Source organism: Pavona decussata, unplaced genomic scaffold (genome assembly GCF_977016875.1).
Source record: "Pavona decussata unplaced genomic scaffold, jaPavDecu1.1 SCAFFOLD_56, whole genome shotgun sequence".
NCBI lineage: Eukaryota > Metazoa > Cnidaria > Anthozoa > Scleractinia > Agariciidae > Pavona > Pavona decussata.
This window is the reverse complement of record NW_028145478.1, coordinates 1,298,162-1,320,000: the sequence shown is the minus strand read 5'-3', so window position 1 is coordinate 1,320,000 and position 21,839 is coordinate 1,298,162. Positions and strand designations below refer to the sequence as shown.

General features: G+C 40.2%; 2 protein-coding genes across 6 annotated transcripts in view; one reads left to right on the top strand and one right to left on the bottom strand.

The window, feature by feature from the left end:
* The window catches only part of LOC146480076 (uncharacterized), a 61,020-nt gene extending 49,341 nt beyond the window's left edge, over window positions 1-11,679 (top strand). For 4 of the 5 annotated variants that reach the window (XM_085110142.1, XM_085110141.1, XM_085110139.1 and 1 more), the window contains 3 exons: window positions 1,867-1,927; window positions 2,845-9,679; window positions 10,185-11,679. In XM_085110142.1, the coding sequence (XP_084966268.1) occupies window positions 1,903-1,927; window positions 2,845-9,679; window positions 10,185-10,197 (6,873 nt within the window). In that variant the 5' untranslated portion in view covers window positions 1,867-1,902 and the 3' untranslated portion in view covers window positions 10,198-11,679. Of the gene's footprint in view, window positions 1-1,866; window positions 1,928-2,844; window positions 9,684-10,184 lie in introns of those variants that run through there. The other variant, XM_085110143.1, reaches the window with a different exon arrangement.
* A 1,008-nt stretch (window positions 11,680-12,687) lies between these two features.
* Window positions 12,688-18,820, bottom strand: LOC146480075 (prenylcysteine oxidase 1-like). Its single transcript, XM_085110155.1, has 3 exons — window positions 18,425-18,820; window positions 16,651-17,046; window positions 12,688-14,615 (listed from the first exon to the last, which is right to left on the bottom strand). The coding sequence occupies exons 1-3, from the start codon at window positions 18,747-18,749 to the stop codon at window positions 13,816-13,818; spliced, it is 1,521 nt and encodes a 506-aa protein (XP_084966281.1). The 5' UTR covers window positions 18,750-18,820; the 3' UTR covers window positions 12,688-13,815.
* Between the last annotated feature and the right edge of the window lie 3,019 nt (window positions 18,821-21,839).

Here is a 21,839-nt window from a genome sequence, read left to right as displayed (position 1 = left end):
ACATGTTTCAAAAGGTCATTGAAGCGATTGTTAGTAAAACGCGTAACGGTGTACAGAGGTTTTCTTCTACTTCTTCTTCTGTTTGAAAAATATTTTTTCTTTTCACTAATTTTCATTATTACTTTCGTTTATGAAATTAATAAAAGTCATCAAACCAACCGAAGTGGTAGTCTGTCACTGAAATCCCAGTGAGTAAGGTAATTAAATCCATCGTTTATCTGTTCAGTTTATTCGATTACTTCTATTCATTCCATTAATTGAAAATAATAATTGAAATGAATTAAAAGAAAAGATATTTAAGAAAGAAGTAAAAAAGCTCGTTGCGCCGATTCCCGTTACGCCGTTACTCCTTTTCAGGTATATGGGGATCTTTACAAGTCTATTTGCAGTAAAATCAATTCTGATGGAATCACGGCGATTACAAATTGCTGCGAAAAACGAGTTTATACGCTTGTTACTATACTTGGAAATATAGAAGAAGGAGCATAGAAAGCCTGTACTCTCAGCATGTATCTCAAACTATAGTCTTGAAACCAAATTTAAATTCAAAATTCAAATTTTAAAAATCTGCTTGTTTAGCATTGAAGCATTTGAGTCGGTTTGTATAATTACTCAGAGGCTTTTCTGGAGAGCTCATAATTTTTCTCCTGCAAAGGGAGGAGCGACTTCTACTCCTTGAAGTGTATAGCATTCAATCTTTTTTCCCGCCTCTTTCTCTAAACGAAAGTCATCTCAAGGCGACGAGATTTACCAGCTGCAAATTTGTCGGTCAGTGTAAAATGCAGACTGCAGACTGCAGACTGCAGTCTGCAGTCTGCATTTTACACTGACCGCAAATTTGTGCCCACTCGCGTGCCCTTGTCACGGTCTAGTTGTCTCGTTTAGCGAGAACAAGATCAGTTAATTTGTCGCTAGCGAATTCAAATTTTAACGAAATCATCATTCTTGAGATTCCACTGAACTAGCGTTGAGGAAGAGGAACTTACGGCTCGAGGAGTCAGAGTGATATTTTAAGGCTCAATCTGCGAAGGAAATGAGCTGCAATTTGCCCTGTTTTAGTACGAAAACCACCCGTTCGAACACGCCGGGATTTGCAAACAACAACACTTTATTAAAAACAGAGTTACAAGTTAGGTTTATACCTACCCGCAAATAGCTAAAGCTAGTCGTTTGCTTGTCAAAAGAAAGTGTAAATGCTTTTCTTGGTGGAAAGCCCAGAGGGGTTGACAATTTGAGGGTTTGGGAGCTGCAATGCCTTATTTTCCATGGTAATGATTAAAACGACTAACAATGAGCTAAAACGAGCTGCAAGGAGCTACAGCGAGTTTACAATGCTTTGCGTTATATCGTTTCGTTTTCGGTTCTCTTTTTCCATTTAACGTAGACCAAAAAAAAAAAACCCTTAGGTTTATCAGTTTCCAAAGTTTGGTTGTTGGGAAGGAGTTGTCAAATAATTTACTTAGCCTACAAATGTATGGTGTACAAGCTGTGCTTTTTCAGTAACGAATAGAAAACCGGCGAAAAATAGCTCGGAAAGATACATGGAGGTGTGGCTGGTGCTGCAAAATATTTTTATATAGCCACGACGAACGCCTCTAATACTTAAAAATATTTTGACGGTGTAACGTTCTCATCTGCCCAGATATATCATAAAGTTAAATTGGCTAGGAAGCCTAAAGAAACTACGGAAGCTTATGAATTTAGGTTTCCTCATAATTCGTTACATGTTTTCGTAGAACGTAGTCCAATCTGCAAAACATATTACCCATATTACCCATGCAAAGCCGTACCAAAACGGCTCGTAAGCTATAACATGCAATTGCCTCGTATTACTTAAATAATTAGTTCATTTCTTTCCATTTTCAGTGCTGTCCATCGTGAGTATTGATCAGCCTAAAAAAGATGTCGGATCAAGCCAGGGAACAAGGCAAGTCACTTTCTTGTAAAAACAATCGCGGCGAGATTTAAAAAAAATGTTGAGGAAAAGTATGATACACTGTATGATACTGTATGATACAAAGTATGATACCAGTTATGTAGTCGCATTTCTTTACCCATTGCTTTTGAAACGTTGGAACACGGAACGCATGGGATACCAGTGAGTTTTGAAGAGACGCGACTAAATATGCTGTATGGTATGAAGGGGGGAGGGGGGGGGGGGGGCGCAACTCAAATTATATGGACTAGCATCCCATTAAGAAAGGTCGGCAGTGATCTCTTTATTGGGGAAGGTTATTGCGCATTAATCATTTGTCCATGTAAAATTTGCTGTCTATTCGCCATGCTGCATCTCGGGTTGTTTTGAGATTGTACGCGGCTTTAAAGCTTTTCTGTCAATTTATTGGTCTTTGGTTGGATTCCGGGTGTTTTGTTAGGACAAAAAAGGTAAGGCCCATCGAAGCTAAGAAATCCAGGAAATTCCATCGAACTGAAATCGAAACAACGCACTATTTGATCGTGTTTTCCCTGTCCATCGGATTCTGCACTTTGCTATTTTCATAAAATAACAACAGAAATGTCTTGAGACACGGTTCTTGACGTAAACGTGTGAAAAAACAAATGCCGTATTAATCGTTTCCTTCCGATAATTTTTGGCGGGCTTGGAACTTAATCTCAGAAAATGTATGGCTTATAGCGTATTTTGCTACAATAACGAACGCGAGCGGACCGCGCACAGGACGGTCCCGAAGGGTGACTGATATCTTGAGCCTTCTAGTTAGTCCACATTCACTTCCGATTTCAATGAATTTTCGTACGAGGGCGGATCATCCAACACCCTTAATTACTTTACAAAAATACCTAATTAATATAACTGTCTTGCAACAAAACTTTAATGAATTCCAGGTGAATTAACTCGGGACGAAACACTCCCAGTCGTGGTCCATTTCTCCACTTCGGACGAGACTGATTGTACCTTTCCGCAAGAGGGGGATTACCATGATGTATACTATTGGCAAGCTCCAGACTTTCTGACTGAATCTCTTTTTGTTGACTTCTTGACGGAAATTGTAGATGCAGTCTCTGATCGGGACACTCAAAGGTTCCTCAGGCTTTTCCAGCCTTCGCCTGAGTTAAAAGATGAATTGGTGCGACTGAACCAAAAACGAAAAAGATGGTTCATTGGCTACGAGGACGACAATGCTTGTTCACTCAGAGTGCGTGAAGTTTGCTCAAATTTCTGCAGAATTGGAGACTTCATTTCAATTTACCCATCTCAAGGAAGCCAGAGCATCAAAAGTATTGACGTCCTCGTGAACAAAGAAACAGACCCTTCTGGAGAGTTACGGAGAAGAATAAACCAGACACTAGCTGCCGATGTAGCGAGTTATGAAGAGTCAGAGGCTGTTGAAGAGCCAGAGGATAGCGAGGATGTCGTCGTGGAAGATAAATACCCTTCGGACGAAGAAGAAGAGATTGACGACGAAGTACAAGCCAACCCTGAAAAGCCTTGTTATTATTCGTCACAAATAGAAATGGCATCTATACTCAAGAAACGAATTGACACCATTATGTGGCATTACCACAAGATTGCAAAGCTGAGTGATGCGTTCGACGATGTTGATTTCACAGTGTACACAGCCAGGTACCGGATGCTGAGCGATCAAACTGAGAAGAGAATTTGTCACCCAGATGCTGGTGTCTTATCGAAGAAAGAACGGGAGGCACGGAATGAATGTAATTCTAAGAAGAGGATGTTTATGTATGTCCGCAGCGCGGAAACCGACACACACTTTGAGCAACTAAAGCAAGATGTTCAAAGAAATCCTAAAACCCTCTTCATCATCATAGCAGACGAGTGCCATTGGGGAATCACCAAAGACAGAGAACAGAAACCATCTGCTCATAATCTGTTTATCAATGAATGGTGCAAGGACAACTCTCCCGGAAATGTTGTTGTGGTTCAAATTTCGGCGACACCCTTCAATCTTCTAACCACGAACTCTCGTCTTCCTGAAGTCCAATGTCTGCTTCTTTATGACAAGATATCTACTATGGAAAACAAATACAAAGCAGGAGATCTGTTGGTCCTGGAACGAGAGCCTTACTTGGATGAGAATGTAAAACAAACCTCCAAGCAAGTAGAACTGCACGTTGTCCACTGGTCAGAGGTTGAGTTGAAGAACTTTGAGAGGGGAATGCGGATGAAACTCAGATCGACCTTAGTATTCAAGGAAGACGCACCGCGTCTATACCTTTCTGTTTCCTCACAGGGGAACCTGTTCGTTTCATCTGATGAACACGACTCAACTGAATTTATTGTACAAGGGCGACACGGTATCGTAACAATTAAAGCCATTGTAAGCAAAGACCAAGTACTCACAATAACTAGAGATGCCAACGGAGAATTGAAAGCCAAAACTGACTCTCCGCAACCAGTTATGTTTGAGGTTAAGCTGGATTTTGGTGTTGGGGTTGCAGCATTTTCCTGTTGTGACAGAGAAGATCACTATTTGGCAGTTGATGACAGTAAACACGTCACTATGCAAGCCGCCAAGGTTGAAAGAAAATGTGGTGTGTCCGTCATGAAACCCAAACATGATGTGGCGAGGGTTTCTTTCGAGTTCTACATTGACCAGTGTGGGCCAGCAGAAGTTAACGTGGTTGGACAACAATACTTAAGTTTAAACTACTATCTCGGAACAATGACGTGTAACAACAAGAAAGATCAGAAGATAAGAGAGGATGATTTTTTCCAAGGGATCGTGGACAATGCCAAAAGACGAAAGCTGCTCAAAACTGATTCATCCTCCTTTAAGATCGATGCCTTGCTTTGCGCAGAGTATTGCTTCCATGTTGTTCATGTTAGCGTCTATGACACTGACGACAAAATACGACAGGCACTAACCTCTGACGTCGACCAGCCACTCACTTCTATGTTCGACAGAAGACTTCTCTCCTTTATGAAGCAACTCAAGAAAGACAAGAGGTACATTCATCCAGAGGCTTTCGAATTGGTTCGAAGAGAAATCTGCGACAAGGCCAAACAAGATTTTAAAGATAGCATTAGAGAATTCGTGAAAATAAAGAAACACAAAACGTCTACAGAGAAAGAAAAGGAATTCAAGGATCTTGGCGAAGAGTTGATGGCCTCATTTGTAGCCTGCTTGATGTATCTTTCACAGGAAGATCTACAAACTATCATACAAGAGACCCGTGAAACCGCCATCATTGAAGAAATCAAAGAAACTTTGCAGAAGGGTGATTGTCAGAAATTGGTTGATATCTGGACGAGCATCGTTCAGGAATCCGAAACAAGTTCCTTAGTAAAAAATCTTATACAGAGCGGCAAAGGAGAATTGGGCAAGATGAAAATTGTACGAGCAAAGAGCATGGAAACCGCAAATCAATTCTTCCACACACTACGATTGGCGAGAGCGATATCTTCCCTGGAAGAATGTTTCGAAATCATACGAGACTATGGTGGAATTCAAATCGAGAAACAATTAATGAAATCATCAAGCCCTTTCTTTGTGAAGCTCCAGCCGGTTGACTGCCAGTACAAATTTGATTGTTGTTGCAGCGAGCTCACGCTACAACCTGGCCGTAAGAAATGCTTCAATTGCAAACATGTACACAAGTCAATCACTCAGTATGAAGACCTGGAAAATCTGGCTTGCATCCTCATCTTGGTTGATAAAGGCCGTATGGGAGACACATTTCCCCATAGCTTTGATTGTCTTGACCTTCGGCTTAACTACGACAGTAGTAGGGAGTTCAAAGAAGGCTCTCCGCTGTACCTTTCAACTGTCATTCAAGAGCTGGGAAGAATGTGCCGTTATGCAAAGGTGTCTGACGGGGAATCTCGTAGTCAAAACGCCCCTTACGTGTTGGTTGGGAGGGTACTGTACAAGAGGCTCGAAGAATCCTTGAAAAAGTCCCCAGCTATGAGCGCAATTTCCTGTACGAGACCTGACCGATATATGATCACCAGAAGAAGAAATAAAGGGACTGTATCATCTTTACTACGTTGGCTTGACTGTGAAGCGCACAAGGACAGCTATGATCATGAAAACAAGCAAACGCATTGCAACAGGATCCTTCTCCAAGCTGAACCCCAAATTGGAAAAACGGGAACCTATCTCTGCCTCATAAAGCTATTGAGACTAGAGATTCTTGGAAAAGGAAAGGTGCCATCAACTACAACCACTGCGTTTGATGAAGGTGCCTTCTATCTGCACAAACAGAGCGACGCTTCAGAAGACGTCATGGTGGAAGAAATCAACGAACGACAAGACTGGCAGTTCCCCTATTGGAAAACAATCAAGGAAGCTACAAGCCTTAACGACAAAACAGTGGTTCCTGGGAAGTACTCAATTGCAGGATGCTTCTATACGCACGACACAGAGGAAAATCCTTTTATTCTCATGAGTAGGGTTAATCTGAAACCAACCAAGTCCGCTCATCATTACCAGAAAACCGAATGTGCAGATGACATGCGCGCTTGGCATTGGTACCATTTCCAAAATTGTCCAGAATGTGGGAGACTCCTTCAAGGCCACGATCCAGTTATTGAAACCATTAAGGTGGAGTTTGATGGCAAGCAAATCGACGTCAAATGCTCGCTACCAGTTAGCAGTCTGCAATATAGCCGTCTTCGAAAACACCTCAACAGCATTCGATCGACTCATGGTGTGAACGAGCTAACCAGGACCCCTGTTACAGACAACGTCCCCACTTTGCAGTACTGGATATTCCATCCTTCGCACAGGGATGATCCTCGTAAATGTCTCCTGAATTACAAACACGTGATGCAAGAAGAAAACCGCGCGGCTAGTTATGTGCAAGTTGCCGTTGTTAGAAGTGAAAAGTTCCAGGCTTATAGATCCACATGGGGCAAGATTCTTGCCATTTTGCAGTTGCCTGATGAACTGCCCAATTGTGAACTTGGACCAAATGAAGGAGGCGTGGGATACGCCAGGCTGTTTATCCAGAAAACGGCTTTTGCCTTAAAGCTGGAATATGTTTTTGTCATTGATGACAACGTGGCTGTCATGTCTAAAGCAGTATTCAGTTCTGGTGAGCAGGCGGTATCCAGTGCCAACGTTTCAAGGGATGACAACGGCGTGATGAAGATGGAGCGATGCTCTTTCTTTAAACCACTGAGTCATCTCCAGGAAATAGCTGAAGGGAAAGAAATTCCTCCTGACTGCGGAAAGCAGCTAGAGCCCCACCCGTTTAAAGAACAGCTTGAGGCCCAACAGTTTCCACTGTATAGTTACACAGGCCCGGCCAAGTTGTTTGGCGACAAGCAGCATGAAAGTTATGGCGTACTTGGCCTTCTAAGGAGTATTCCAAGAGTATTACAACCGTTCAATAAAGCCCAAGTGTATGCTGTGATGTTGTTGAATGTTAGGAGCACCGTGGAAAAGAAAGTGTTTTATAGACCATGGCCGTGCTGGGAGGATCTACGTTTCAACGACGACTGCGACAAAGCTGGTCTGTGGGTTGTGAAATGCAACCGTTACCACTTTCTTAAAGTGCAGTACAACGACTGGATCAACAACCTCGCTCTTCCTAACATCTTCCCCTGGAGAGAAGACAGCGTAATGGAGCAAGGTCCATTTGCAAGCCAGCTAACCAAAGAATTGGAGGAACGCATTCTTTTAGAGCACCTTCGAAAGGTAGTGGAAGAAGCAGGTCCTAATAAGTGTTTTAAAGGGCAGATTGGCTATGACCGGCTAGAGGAAAGGGAGGAAGAACTCTCTCCAATGCAAATTGTTGAGAAACTCGAAGCTCATGATGGTACAGAAGAAGCATTCGAAAATGAAGTCCCAGTCCTCATTGCATCTTACTGTGCCTCAAATCGGACCACTAAGAACATGATGCTTCTAAATTCAAGATTTTGTGCAACCAAAGAAAAGATTGTTTTCATCACAAGTGCAAGAGATGCAATAGAACGCTGGCCTCAGCTCATGCTGGAAACCGTACCAACCCACAACGGAATTTGTTTTTTCTCCGAAATGAGTGACAGAAACGCTCAGTTTTCCATTTGGTCGGCTGCTGACCCAAGGAGACATCGTTTGCGATGGATTCTAATTGAGGCATCCTTCCTACCACACTTTGCCACAAACGGGAGGGAAATCACCACAACCTCCCACGCAGAAGAGGCATCGCCTGAAAACGATGTGGTGTTTACCAAACAGAAACCAAACGCGAATGAATGTACCCCATGCTATTACGTCAAACACAGTCGAAATGACAGAGACAACGTTACGGAACCTCTTGACCCAAATAAACCTTTTCGGCAATCCTACGGAGTAACAGAGTCTCGCCAAGCAGAGCCACCACTCCAAGGATCTCACCACACGCAGAAATCTCTCCAAAGAGCCAACGAAGTTGAGAGACCTCCGAAAGATTTCGTCAGTGTCAGCACCTCTTTTCATGATTCCCCCAGCAAGCGACGAAAGATTGAAGACTACTTAATTCACCGGGAAGACAGAATGACAAATGAAGAAGAGGGCAATGGTGGTATCACGGCAGATTTAAACAATGAAATGACAAACACAGAGAAATGGGCATCACACAATAAGATGAGAGAGGCTACAGACGAGGAATTGGGGGTCAAGAGAAAGACAAAGTTAATTGCAAACCAAGGCGACCGAAAAAGTGAAGAGAGTGGTAAAAGTGCTTCCAAAACTTATAAAACCACCTCAGACCTCGACATGCTGAGAGTGAGTAAGAAAAAGATCAAAAAAGAGAAATTAAAGAAAGAAAGTGCCCATAGCAGGAGAAGCTCCACCAAAGATACAGAAACGGTATTGAGGAATGAGCAAAGCAAGCAGAAGGCTTCCACCTCTCAGTCCAAAGACGACGAAAATAACGAAGTTCGAGACGACTCCTATGACAGCAGCCAAACCAGCGCAACCTCTGTTTATTCTCTTGAAGACGAGGACATGGAAATGGCGAGCAGTTCTGAAATGTACCCTGTATTTACTCCTCTTCATCAACATACACAAGCTAAAACTGACGATAACTCTTGTACCAACGCGCCAATCAATATGAGTCAAGAAAATCCAACAAGCGGAAAGATTTCTCCTAGCAATATGGCATATATGACGGGAACCAACAGTGTAACAGAGACTATCGTTGATCTTTGGAGGGAGTACACAAAAATGAAACGCAGCAAAGAGGGAGACCTTACCATGGAGCAAGTCAAAGACAAGCTCAGCCACTTCACAACCAATAATTTGGAGATGGAAGACAACCAGGGTTACACGGCACTCTTGAAAGCCTGCTCGCTGCCCTCCATAAGTCCTCATGTTATGCAGTACCTTATAGTCACTGTAAAGGTAAAACTCAACTGTTATCTTCCGCATACGTTTGACAGAAACCACAAAGCTGCCACAAGATTAATTCCAGGAATGTCTCCTTTGTCGGTGGCGATACAGAGAAGCAATTCAAGCTGCATCTCGACTTTCATGAGACGGCAAACTGAACTTGACGTCCGGAGTGTTGACGAGGATGGAAACACTGCCCTACATCACTGCGTGCTTTTGATATCAAAAGGTGCTTTCCAGAAACTGTTTCCCCTGTTCCGACCATTGAGGTGGAAAGAAATGCGAAATAGGCAAGGCAACAGTCCCCTGGACATCGCAAGGACCTTGATGCATGGACCGCCACTGAAATCTCGCACAAAGGAGCAAGCACTGAAATACATCCTCGAGGAAATGGAATCCAGGTAAATTTCACTCTTTTTAGCCACGAAGAGAATTTATCCCTTTTTACGTTGAAAACCCTGACAGGAACGCTGTACAGGATACTAGACAATCGCGTAGGTTTCTGGCCGCTCGGAGTGTAAAGTAGACAAATTGATCAGCAGGACCAAATGGCGTCTTACAGATTTGCTGTGGAACAAAACCATCCAGGAGATGTAGTTACACGTGAACAACTACGTGTTGCTTCGTCTATTCTATTCAATTAAACTGACCATGAATAGTGTTTGCATAGTCTTAGTAAAATCGTATTACCTTTCGGTGCAAAAGCTCATGACTTCACAAGAAAAACCGGTTTGTACTACATGCAATTTGCTACATCCAAAGCTGGACCCGACAAAATTGCGATGCTTGGGCCTGAATAGGTAGTATACACTCTGAAGTATTGTCTAATTATCAAACGACATCTATTTGCTCGAAACCACTCCTCAAAAGCCTTAACCACTTTTTTTGTGTTTTGTCATTAAATAGTGATGGAGACTGAAGACAGCTGTGGTGAAAAAGCGTTCAGCAACCGGAAGCAGAACTTACACGCCAGAAACGATTGAACGATGAGTAGTCCTCCATTTGGAGGTTAACCCGCCCGTGTTTTGTTCTCACTGTATTTTACTGTATTTCAATTGTTTGTAGCACTGAGCGGCTATTAGTGACATCGTAATGCTCTTAACTTAAAAGTAAACTCCACTGAATTTAAAGGGCACTCCTTCCTCGTACAACCATTTGGAAACATCTGGTCAGATTCAGTTCCCAGGGGGCTATTTCGTCCTTTTTCAAAGCTTTTGTTACCTCTTATTTTACTCCGTTTTGCTTCGCCCCACCCTGCCAAACTGCCCCCGGGTCCCCCAGGATGCGACTGGAACAGCATTCAATGTATGACGTGAATTTTCTCTAGAAAACGAAGCGAATCACCACAACCAGATTGCCATTCCGACACGCAAGTGGTGCCTGCTCAATGTCGGGCTACTGTGAAAAGACTAATTCTTGTAATGTTTACACACTATTTGGATTATGTTTTGAACAGTGTTTTTACAGGGAGCTCTCTCATAACATGGTGGTCTTCAGAGAGGCCCTGTATATAAAAGTTACGAACAAACAGAGATTTCATTACACAATCACATTATATAGAATTTTATGCGTATCTTACCCGTTCCCACATTTTATATACAGTATATATTATGTATTGCCATACTCCAAGCATTAATAGCTTATGTTTAACGGCATTAGGGAGTTCATATGGTCCACGAGAATTTTTTTTCCTGAAATGGTGCATTTAATTTAATAGTTGAAACTCAGTAAGCGACCACTGTTGGGATAACAAAGGGGGTAGGGAAGATAGTCATTTAGTGAGGTAATAGTGGAATACCTTTTTTATATAGCGCATTGAACTGAGAGCCGATTTAACGGAGACTGTTCGTCGCTTACAAGTAATCAAAGTAAAAAAGCCCACAAAGAAAGTTTTTATATAAATAGTTAAGTACAACATTTAGTTGTCAATACTGACTTGGTGTTCATTAAGTAGTAATCGAATATATAGTAAAAAAATAGTATGTTAGGGCTCTCTATAGAGTGTGTGCACGACGGCCATGTTGGAGGATCGAAACAATACAATGATTTTCCTTTGGGAAATATATTCTATTTTTATGCAAATATCTTCTATTGTTTTAGTCCTCCAACATGGCCGCCGTGCACACACTCTATATAGTTATTCGAATGCGCCGCTTTACAAGATAGAAATAAAAGTTCTAGCAAGCAAGGACAGAGAAAATTCGATCTTGATTGTTAGAACAGCTATAACGGTAATAAGAAGTCAAGGACTTTATTTGAATAGAATATTAACGGGAAAATGTCACAAAGTAAAATTTTAGCTATTTTTATTGTTCTATAATTGAACTTTCTTAGTAAAAGACCACACAGCTTTGCTATCCTTCAATTCTCGTCGTGTTTTAATAAAAGGTATGGATCAGAATTAGTTCTCGAGTTGTTTTAAAACTTTCTAACTCAGAGGGGTAATTAATCAACATCATATTTCTCCAGATTCAAATTATCGAGAAAGTAAAGGCTGGTAAATTTCCTCTCCTTTTCCTCTCAGCTCCTAGTGAAACTCAAGTCTCAAATCAAAGTGCTCCGTCTTTTTAGTTTTGTGCCAGCCCAAACATGGTACGAGTTTTCCATTATTCACAGCCGCTTTTGGTGAGAACAGCTTCATCTTCAGTTTAGGCGTTACCCTCTGCCTCGCACGGTGGTCTGATCGGGTGCCATAGACGAAAGTTGCAACTTTGTCTGCAGCAGAAACTTCTCCAGTTCTAGTTCTGATTTTAGATTCGATATTTTTTTACTGGAGTGGGTTATCGGCCCTCTGCCCAACTCCCAACCTGGAGGGCCAGTAGGTTGTCTGTTGGGGTTTTCGATCCCCTAGATGGTACAGGCCAGGATTACCAGCGGCCATCTTCCGGGCGGAGTTGGCTTCTCCTTGATGAGCTACCCTCCCAGGCTGCCAGCCTTATCTAAACCGGCGAAACAAACTAGTTTTAGGGCGCCAGCAAACCGCTCTTGTACCTCCAGAATCCGTATCATGTCAGGGAATATTTTTTGAGGGTAAGCATCTTATCGCTAACTCCACCCTGCGGATGTTCGTAACCCATTTTTGAGGTCTAGCATAAGTTACACGTGCGATAGGCAACAGAACGAGCGATAAACGCGGGCGCTTAGCAAACATTTTGGCGCCAAAACTTCAAATACAAAATGGCGAATGCACACGTGAGGGTATTTTTATTTGTTATTGGGAAATTATTTTTGTCCGCACTGTTTTTTCATCAAGTGTGAAGAAACATCAAATATGTAAGATAAGATAAGAGACGTCTGCACGTAGGCCACCTCAAAAGTCATTTCCCGCCATCTTGACAATTGGCCCATATTATCTTTTCAGACGTATTTACCAGGGAAGCTAATAATACACACAGCAAAACACAACAAGTAAAGTTTTTCAAACTTTATTTCGAAGAAGAACTGTTAATTTTTCGAGCAAATTTATACAAACTCGCTTGGTTTACCTGTGTATGTGAGTAAAATCAGCAAAATGTTTTGCGAGTTAAAATTTGCGGTTGTCAAATCGGTATTTTGGAATATAAATGCTGGCACTTCACACCTCGATATTGATTGTATATATTCCGAATGTTATTAGGGTCTTGCAGATTATTAAACTGCGCCTTGTTCTATGGTTTTACATGTAAGCTTAAGCTTAATAAGGGTAGAAATTTTACAGAAAGTGTAGTATCAGTTTTCCAAGCCCGGTACTTGATAGGGCTGTGAAAAAAATGAGTAAAAATTCACGAAGTTTATATGGAAAAAAACTAGAATAAGGTATCTATTATCCCACTTAATATTTTTGGTGATTTAGTTCCAACCCTCGGTTGTATGTACCGGTCAAAGCAGGGCACTACAGGGTGAAACAGGAGCCTTGTAGCCTACAGTGTAATAACATGGCATAGTTTTGCGTATCGTTCTGTCCTTTATATGTGGTAAAATTACGGTAGAAATGGAATAAAAAGCCCTATAATAAAACTAGCTGTTACAAAAAAGATACATTAACTTTCTCCTAATAAATTGCATCAAAATTTAGACATTCCTTAAATTGTGTTAGTACAAAGACACAAATCAAAAAAGTAGTCATTAAATCTCCCCGTACTGAAATACCAAAGATTTCTTGGCATTCTAATAATGATGATGATGATGATGGTCATCGTCATCATTAGCAGGAGTGAGAATACTCGAAATATAAACAGGTAAAGGAAAGTTTTTTGTTTCAAAATAAGATTACAAAATGCCAGGCACTTCCCAGGTGAATGAATAATGTTGTTATCGATTGCCCAGCAAGAAATATTTTGGAAGGGACCATATTTAAGCCCATCAACATTGTATAGGGATTTAATTATAGTGATTTTTGATGAAGCACTCTGCACACATTTGAAGATGGAATGGGTGTTAATATCAGACTTCTGGTTTTAGTTCCCTGAAGAAATGCATCAATTCATAGCTAAGACAGTTTGCTAATATTATCCCTGACGTTTAGCTTCCTAGTTATCAGTACTCAAAATGGCATCTGCTACAGTTCACCTTTAGGTTCATCCTTGAAGCTTGAAGGCTTACCATTTCCTTGTGCATTAGTCGCTGTGCCAGTGTAATACTGATGTGCTAACAATGCTGCATTCTTAGCACTCACAGCTGACATCTCCATTGCACTTGCAGAACGTTCAATGGCATTTATGTAAAAGACACCATCGTCCAACACAAATGACCAAAACTTCTCAGGAGGGGTATAGTGGGGATATGCTAGCCAAGACACTACTTTTACATCATTCATCTTACTAAACAACTCATTCAGTTGAGAAGCACTAACATTTGATCGCGAAAACACCTTGCGAACAGGCATTTCCTTTGGATCCAGTTTAGTCCTATTTTCAACTGGGTCTTGTTTGCCAATAGAGTTAAAATAATTTCTAGGAGTTTCAGTTGTGGCAATCACTTCTGGTATGTCAGCTTCAGCTCCAAAACCAAAATGCGTCATGTTGACATGGCCTTGAACAAAAATAGCAATGGTGCGCCAGAATTCTCCAAGCTGCTTAGGAGCTGGCCAGTTTTTGCAGTCTTTACAATCAAAGAAGTAATTGGATATTTCAAACGGTGCAGCTACAATCAAAATATCATACTGTTTGTTGGGAATGTGCCCCTCGCCTTTCAATGTGTACTGTGCACTGCCACCACTGATGTCTTTTACTACTTCTGTTATTCTGGTGTTCTTGTACAGTGAAGCTTTAGATGTGGAAAGCAAACCATCACACACTTTCCAGTTCCCGCCCTCGACTGACCACAAACCTCCCTGTGAACCTGCTAGGGACACCGCTCCTGTTGTAGATAAATGATTTTTTGTTTTTGTTTGCCAAAGATAATTTACAAAATTGTAAAGAAATAAAGGAACATGGCGAAGAAGCCCAAAGAAACCAAACATACCTGTACGCATGGGCTTGCTCAATTAATCATAAATTACAATGTAAAGATTAATAGCATGACATTGGCGAGATAGGGAAAATAACCATTAGTAATAATATCCAATAACAAAAGGGGAAGAGTTTAAGGAACATAAAAGAAAAGTAATAACAAAAGGGAGAATGGGAAAACATAGAAATTAAAGTAAGACGGCATTTCTTCAACTTGTTTTTAAAAATTGCAACACATCTTGTTGAATTTTGAATATCTAGGCTGAGCAAATTAAAACAACAAAGGGCCCTGATGCTGGACAAAAAAAAAGCCTTATGTTGGTTCTACACTTAGTTCTACATTTTGAAAACCAAGGTAATGTAGAAAAAGAATGAAAGAACAATATAATATTATTATGAGACCTCCTGTGCAGGAAGTACAAAGTTAAAGCATCAAATCTCAATTCTAATTAGGTCCTTTAGGTGAGTGATGACCCTGGATCTTAACAGTGAGAGCTCTGTTCTGTTTCTATTATTGCACCTTTATTATTCCTTACTTTTTTGCTCTATTTAGTTGCACGTTATACGCCAGTTAGTTGCACGTGGCAGTGACCAACTTGAAAGCCTAGGCTCCTTTGGTCACTGCGCACATTTTACTTTTCACATTTATGTAATTTAATGCTGTCTTTATGTTACTTTTCTTATATATTGTAATTTCCTTTTGTTGCAAACCATTGAAATAGTGCATAATAATAATAATAATAATAATAATAATAATAATAATAATAATAATAATAATAATAATAATAATAATAATAATAATAATAAAAACCTTACTAACAGAAAGGAACTCTACATCTGTCTTGTACATGTAAATGGTCTCCTATGGCTACAAACCCAAACTATGCAAGGAAAACCTGACAGAACACTCAGGGTTGGAGAGAGAGAACTAAGTACTGGGAGTGATGAACCACATTTGAACCCCCCACCCCTGAGACAAGGTGCTAGCCCATTGCAATGTTTTACCCAGAAGGGTGTCAGTGCATCCTGCACACAGCCACCGTTTGAAAACATTCAGTGAAATTTCACTTAATCCTTTATCATTTTGCCAGACACATGACTGTAGTATGCACAACCTGGCTAAAAGCCTGGTACATTACATGGTACCCTTGGCATTTTGTTACCTCTCATTTACTCATTTGAACACAACCATAGCTGGGTTGAAAGAGAAGAAGAATGTAAATTCCCTTGCATGCAAACAGCATGATGCAAATTCAAGCCTCTGATCATCATCATCATCATCATTCCTATTGAACACTACTCTGTAGAATTCCCACATCTGACACAAAAAGACACGGCTTAATTTTATGCGGTCATTTTTCCCCCACAGCTACAGCCCTTACAACTACATTTAGTGTTACATACTTATATCCTTTTACAGTTTATTTTCTGACTTTTTAATGAGGAGTCATGGCGTGCATTTCAAGTTTAAGGACTGTATCTTGTAATTTCTTGAGGTGAGTTGTATATATGACAATGTGGTGGTTCAAATTTATCTATCCTTGGTTTAAACTTTATCTTCCTATTGTTTCTTGGGAATGGTAATCTATGATAACAAATATGGAAAATGTAAAGGAAGGATAAAATTGAACCACAACATATACATGTGCAGACAAATTTTATATATCACAGTAATTATTCTCTGGACAAATGTGGCAAAAAAAAGCCTTATTAGTCTTTCATTTCTTTCAGATTTTCCTTTCAATCAGGCTTAAGATGATTGAAAGTTATTCTCAAAGATTTATAAACCACATCTACTAAATCAAGGATTTCCTTACATGAGAAAGAACACTGGAGGACTGACAAACATCCTTCTTTCCTAAAACACCAGCCCTTAATGCCCCTCCCCCACCCTCTAAAAAAGAATGCTGAATAGTAAGAGTGTATAACTTAATTCTGCCTACCTGCAAATCCATTCAAAGTCACATCCTGGCCATAATTGATCCTCATGACAGCTGTCACTAACTCATCAATCAAGAGTGGGTTAAGGCCAATTTTCTCCAAAGTTTGTCTAGTAGTCATCTGGGTGTATTCATACATCTCATTACCACCAATGGCTTTCAACATGTCAGGTACATTGTTAAATGCCTTTCGGTCTTCCTGCAACTCGTAAATGTTTGAAAAGTTCTTCAACATGTTACTAATGAACTTGTTCATGGTGTAAAGGTCAATTAAGCCATATCGCCAAACTAGCTTGATGTAATTCAAAATTTTCCATCTGCTACCATAGAAGGCAAATTTGTCACCATTGTAAATTCCCAGAAGACTGTTAGGCTCATTGCTTTCAAGCTTTTTCAAACCTATTTATAAAGAAGAAAAACAGCCATGTAAGAATCACGAAATGACAGTGTTCTTATGAATGGTAGAGGCACAAAACTAAAAATGTGATTGCTAGGCTTTTCATGAAAGATTTCATCCTACATTGTGATCAAGCATTTTGTTTTTATAAGTGATAGATAAGAGAATTAACTCTGCAGTGTAATTTGTTAATATGCTAAAGTGAACCCATGAAGTCCCCACTGAGCATTAGCCCTAGTAAGGAAATGAGAGAACGCACGAGGCAAAGAAAAAGATATTTGGAATTGGCGTGAATTCAAAGGCTGTGGGTTTGATTCCTGCCAAGGTTAAAGATTTTTTTTTGCCTTGTGTGATCTTCCATTTCCTTAGAAGTTAAGGGCTAATGCTCAGTTGGAAATCCGGGTATGTGCTGCCCAACAGGGTCATGATTTTGGGACTCCCAGTCTAGAATGGGGCATCCATTTTAGAGGCTTTTCCCAGAATGGGGTATAATGTTTCGAACACAAGAAAGCTTCAAATTATCAGCCACCATTTGAAAGTATTCAAGCTACGTAATTTCTAGAACGTGGTAATAGAAATTGACCTATTTCTAGAATGGGGTAGCATTTTGAGTGCAAATTCTTTCTAAAAAGGGGTCCAAATTTGAACATACTCGAGTACCACCATGGAACATTGTATTAACTCATGATCAATAAGTTGAACTGATTGACAGCTATTTCATCACACAAGTGATTGCCCATTAGACAGTTCACCGAGAACGTCCAATTGAATTGGATGATAAGAAATTGTTAATAATCCACTATGCATTTTGTGCCCTGATAATGCTTTGTTACTTTTTAACAGTAACGTTAATGTTATAACTTTCCGGAGAACTAATTTCCTGGTGATTCTTGTAGACTAACAGAAAAAAAAATAACGTGAATGTGAAAACAAAACAAAACAGTATATTGTACCCCAAGAAACATTTTACTATCTTTCTACTATCCACCCATGAGGCAAAGAGCTGCAAAAAATGGAGGGTCTTAGTTTTCGTTATTGCAAAAACTAAGACTTGGATTAAAAAAAAATGGAATTTAGTTTGTCCGTAGTTCGTATACGTAGTGACAAATAGAATGGAGCACTCCTGGTATGGTTTGAAAGTCATTCTACTGTCACGCAATTCCACACAACACTAACCACAACACAAACAACTATGGTTCAATACTATTTTAATTATCCTCTAAGTAGTGTTTTTTCAGAAAAGGAAAGCATTTTCTATTCAAGATAGTTTGCCAAATGGGAATGATATGCACATAAGCTTATAATTATTTAAGCTTACAAGTACATATGAGCTTAAACTTTACATTTTTTAAACAAACTTAAACGCGGTGTTGGGCTTACCAAGATGCTTCACAAAATCTGCCATGTGCTTGTTATCCGGATGAATTATCGACCCTCCTGATTCAAACCTTTTGCCAGCGATTTCAACTGTATCCAAACGTCCTCCAATCCTATCTGTCGCTTCAAATACGTCGATGGTTGCCTGCGATCCAAAGAGTTCCCGAATGAAGTGCGAACAGCTTGACCCTCCTATACCTGCCCCAATAATGGCGATGTTCGCGTTTGAGTTCCGTTCAACAGCACTTACTTGACGATGCCTCGTAAAGAACAGAGTTGGAATCAAGAGAATGCTGGTACCTAAGCCCAAACTTAAAGCTCTAAACATTGTGATTGTATGTAAATGTATAAACAGCAATCGAACGCACGAACTTCTTCACATTACACAAACTAGTACCCAGTTCTTTTCAGTACAAGCGTGACAACTAAACTCATGTGAAGGGGGTGGGGAGGTTTTGGACTTGGGGGTACGTAAGAACTTTATTATAGTGTCGAAGTCACTAGCATACAATGTACACTAATTGGGGGCACCCAATTAGTGTACATTGTATGCAATGGGGGGCACCTAACTACAATTACTTGTCTAATAGTTAATAAAATAATCTAATAATCAGTAAAATACATAAAATGTACTCTCACACGTAAAATCGGTTATTATTTGTTTATTACGTAAAAAAACCCAGTCTTTCCAAGTGCTGTCTAGCAGGCTTGTTTACCTAAAGCCCGGAATTAACAAGTTCAGTACGCTTTTCGAAAGTGCCCAGTGATTTAGACAATCGAATAGATATATCGGGTTTGGGGGCAGGGCCAAGGTAGATCAGCTGTATTTCCCATAAGCAACAGTCCGAAATCTAGGTATGACGAAATCATGGTTTCTAAGTAAAGATGATACTAAGAATTGGTAACAGCAAACGAGTTCGCAGTGTATAGGGAGTAGCGAGTAGTGGAGGGAGTAGTGGAGTGCAGACGGTTCCTCTGTTATCCTAATAACAAACTGCAAGGGTAGCAGAACAACCGATCGATAGCCTGTACTAGCTTTGCAGTTATACAAGCTCTATTGGTACGTGAGGCCCTGAACTGTTGCAATTTATCTTGGAAGGGCAGCCACCGTGCACAATCCTTTCAGTTTCAATGTTCACACTACAGTTAGGATCCTGCTGCAGTTGAATATCTTAACACGAACGTGTCTATTGGTCAGTTGCTCCAACACATTTCAAAATCTATCAGATCCATTGTGGTTTGTGTACGGTCAATGCCAAAAATGCTAGCAAAAACATATAACAAAGACGTTTGTCAGGCTTCATAAGCATTGCCTTTTATTAACTATGTTTTCATTAATCTATCTCACTAGCCACGGGGACTACTCAACAGATTCTTAGGTAGGGAGGTGCGGCCCGGGGGTTCAAACCCTGACCCTGTTTAAGACACAATTCTCTTCAAAATTTTCAGACCCTATCTAAGACATTTAACCCAAAATCATACCCTGTTTAAGACTAGAATGAAATAAGAATACACTAGTTTCTTCCATTGGAGGTCCCTTGCAGATTATTTTTACTTCATTAAAATATGCTACGTTCTTCAAAAGACCAACAAACAGACATAATCGATACCCTGTTCAAGACAAAACACCCCGAATACCATACCCTATCGGGCCGCACGTCCCCGTTAAGGTCAGACAAGGGAGTACCTCCCCGCGGGACTAAGGAGCTGTCGTACCCCTGCCTGGCTGCCCCGCAAAATTCCTTACCGTCCGGGAAGGGATTGGTGATTGAATGGAATGTCAGGTGACTTTACTCACAGGCAGCCCAAGCTCAAGCTGTGTCACGACGCAAATATTTTAAAAAGATTGTATGGGGCCTTACACCCGCAGACAAAAAAGTCGAGGCTTTGTCCTCCGCCCCACGAAATGAACGAATAGAGATCTAGAATTGCGTTCATGGCAAACGTGAGCTTCGCGTTTATCATTTTCTTTTAAAAAACGAGTACATATTAATTCCAGAATACGCAACCATTCATTACGGTACTCCGCTTAGACGATCCGCCGCCTTTTTATCGCACCCTGCTCAAATACTGACAAGAATAAAATTCCACCACCATTTCAGATGATGGCCACGTAGAAAAAGAAATAATTTGGAACAACTGTAGTATTTTGACCAACGGTCATCCAATAAATATTTCACGAAAAATGGTTAAAAAACCAAATTATTTATATCAAGGACCTTCTTAATGTTCAAAACACAGATTTAATATTGAAATCCCGTTTACCCTATTTTATGGCCTCATTAGCGCCATTCCTGCAGAATGGAAGGAGTCACTTAAAAATGTCTCGCCTCAAACTGAAGAATCTACATCCACCCTACCAAACTTCCCATCTAGCCCCCCAACAGGCGAAAACATAATTTTAAGGTACGGTTTTACTAAAGAAAACATTACCAAAGTTTATGCATTACCTTTTCAAATAACAAAAGATACCAAACTAATAGCATTTCAATCAGTAGCATCATTCACCACATTCTACCTACCAAACTTAGTCTGTTGCATGCTGGAATTACAGAAAGTGACATTTGCCCGCTATGCAGTATTGAAAAACAAACTATTACTCACTTGCTTTTCTATTGCACTAAGTCAAACGACTTCTGGGAAAAAATTAACCACCTGGTGGTATCAAAAAACGAAACAATTTATTTCCTTAACAGAACGCGTTTTCCTATACGGTTGGCGCGACAACGTCGAGAGTAAAAAGACACTTAATGTCACTTTACTGACTTATCGCAAAACGTCATATCTTCTCAAAGAGCGCATGCGACGGCAAGCTAACTTTTGAGAGCTTTCTGATCCGCTTTAAACACAAATTAGATATTGTAAAAGAAAGTTACTGGGCAAATAATCAATTGCATAATTTTCATTCTGTATGGGGCAAGCTATTGAAGTTATTATACATAATTTTGTAATACCACTATAAACATATTGTTAACCTAATTATTGCACTTTTGTAAACAAGACTTCTAGTTTAGTCTGTTTTTTTTTTTCTCTACTACGTACTTTTCTTTTCGTACTTGCATTGTACCTAGCTTCTTGTTGTGTTTTGTCAATAAGTCAATATTTGTCAAAAAAAAAAAGAGTACATAGAGGAGAAGAGTGCAAAAATTTTGGCTTCAGATGGTAACGCAAATCTACTCAACAAACTAATGAGAAACGGTAAGTGTGGAATAAACATGGTCACGTGGTCATTTCTGCCGATTGACGTGAACGCAATTCTATCTCTCTCTTAATGCCACTATCAACGATCAGCACCACACAGGCGAGAGCATATAATTCATTATAACGCAAGGGTGACTATATGGAGAGAGAGACTGAATTTCATCCACATTCATTGACTAACTCATGACTTAGGCTATGACTGTTAAAGTGCCCATAA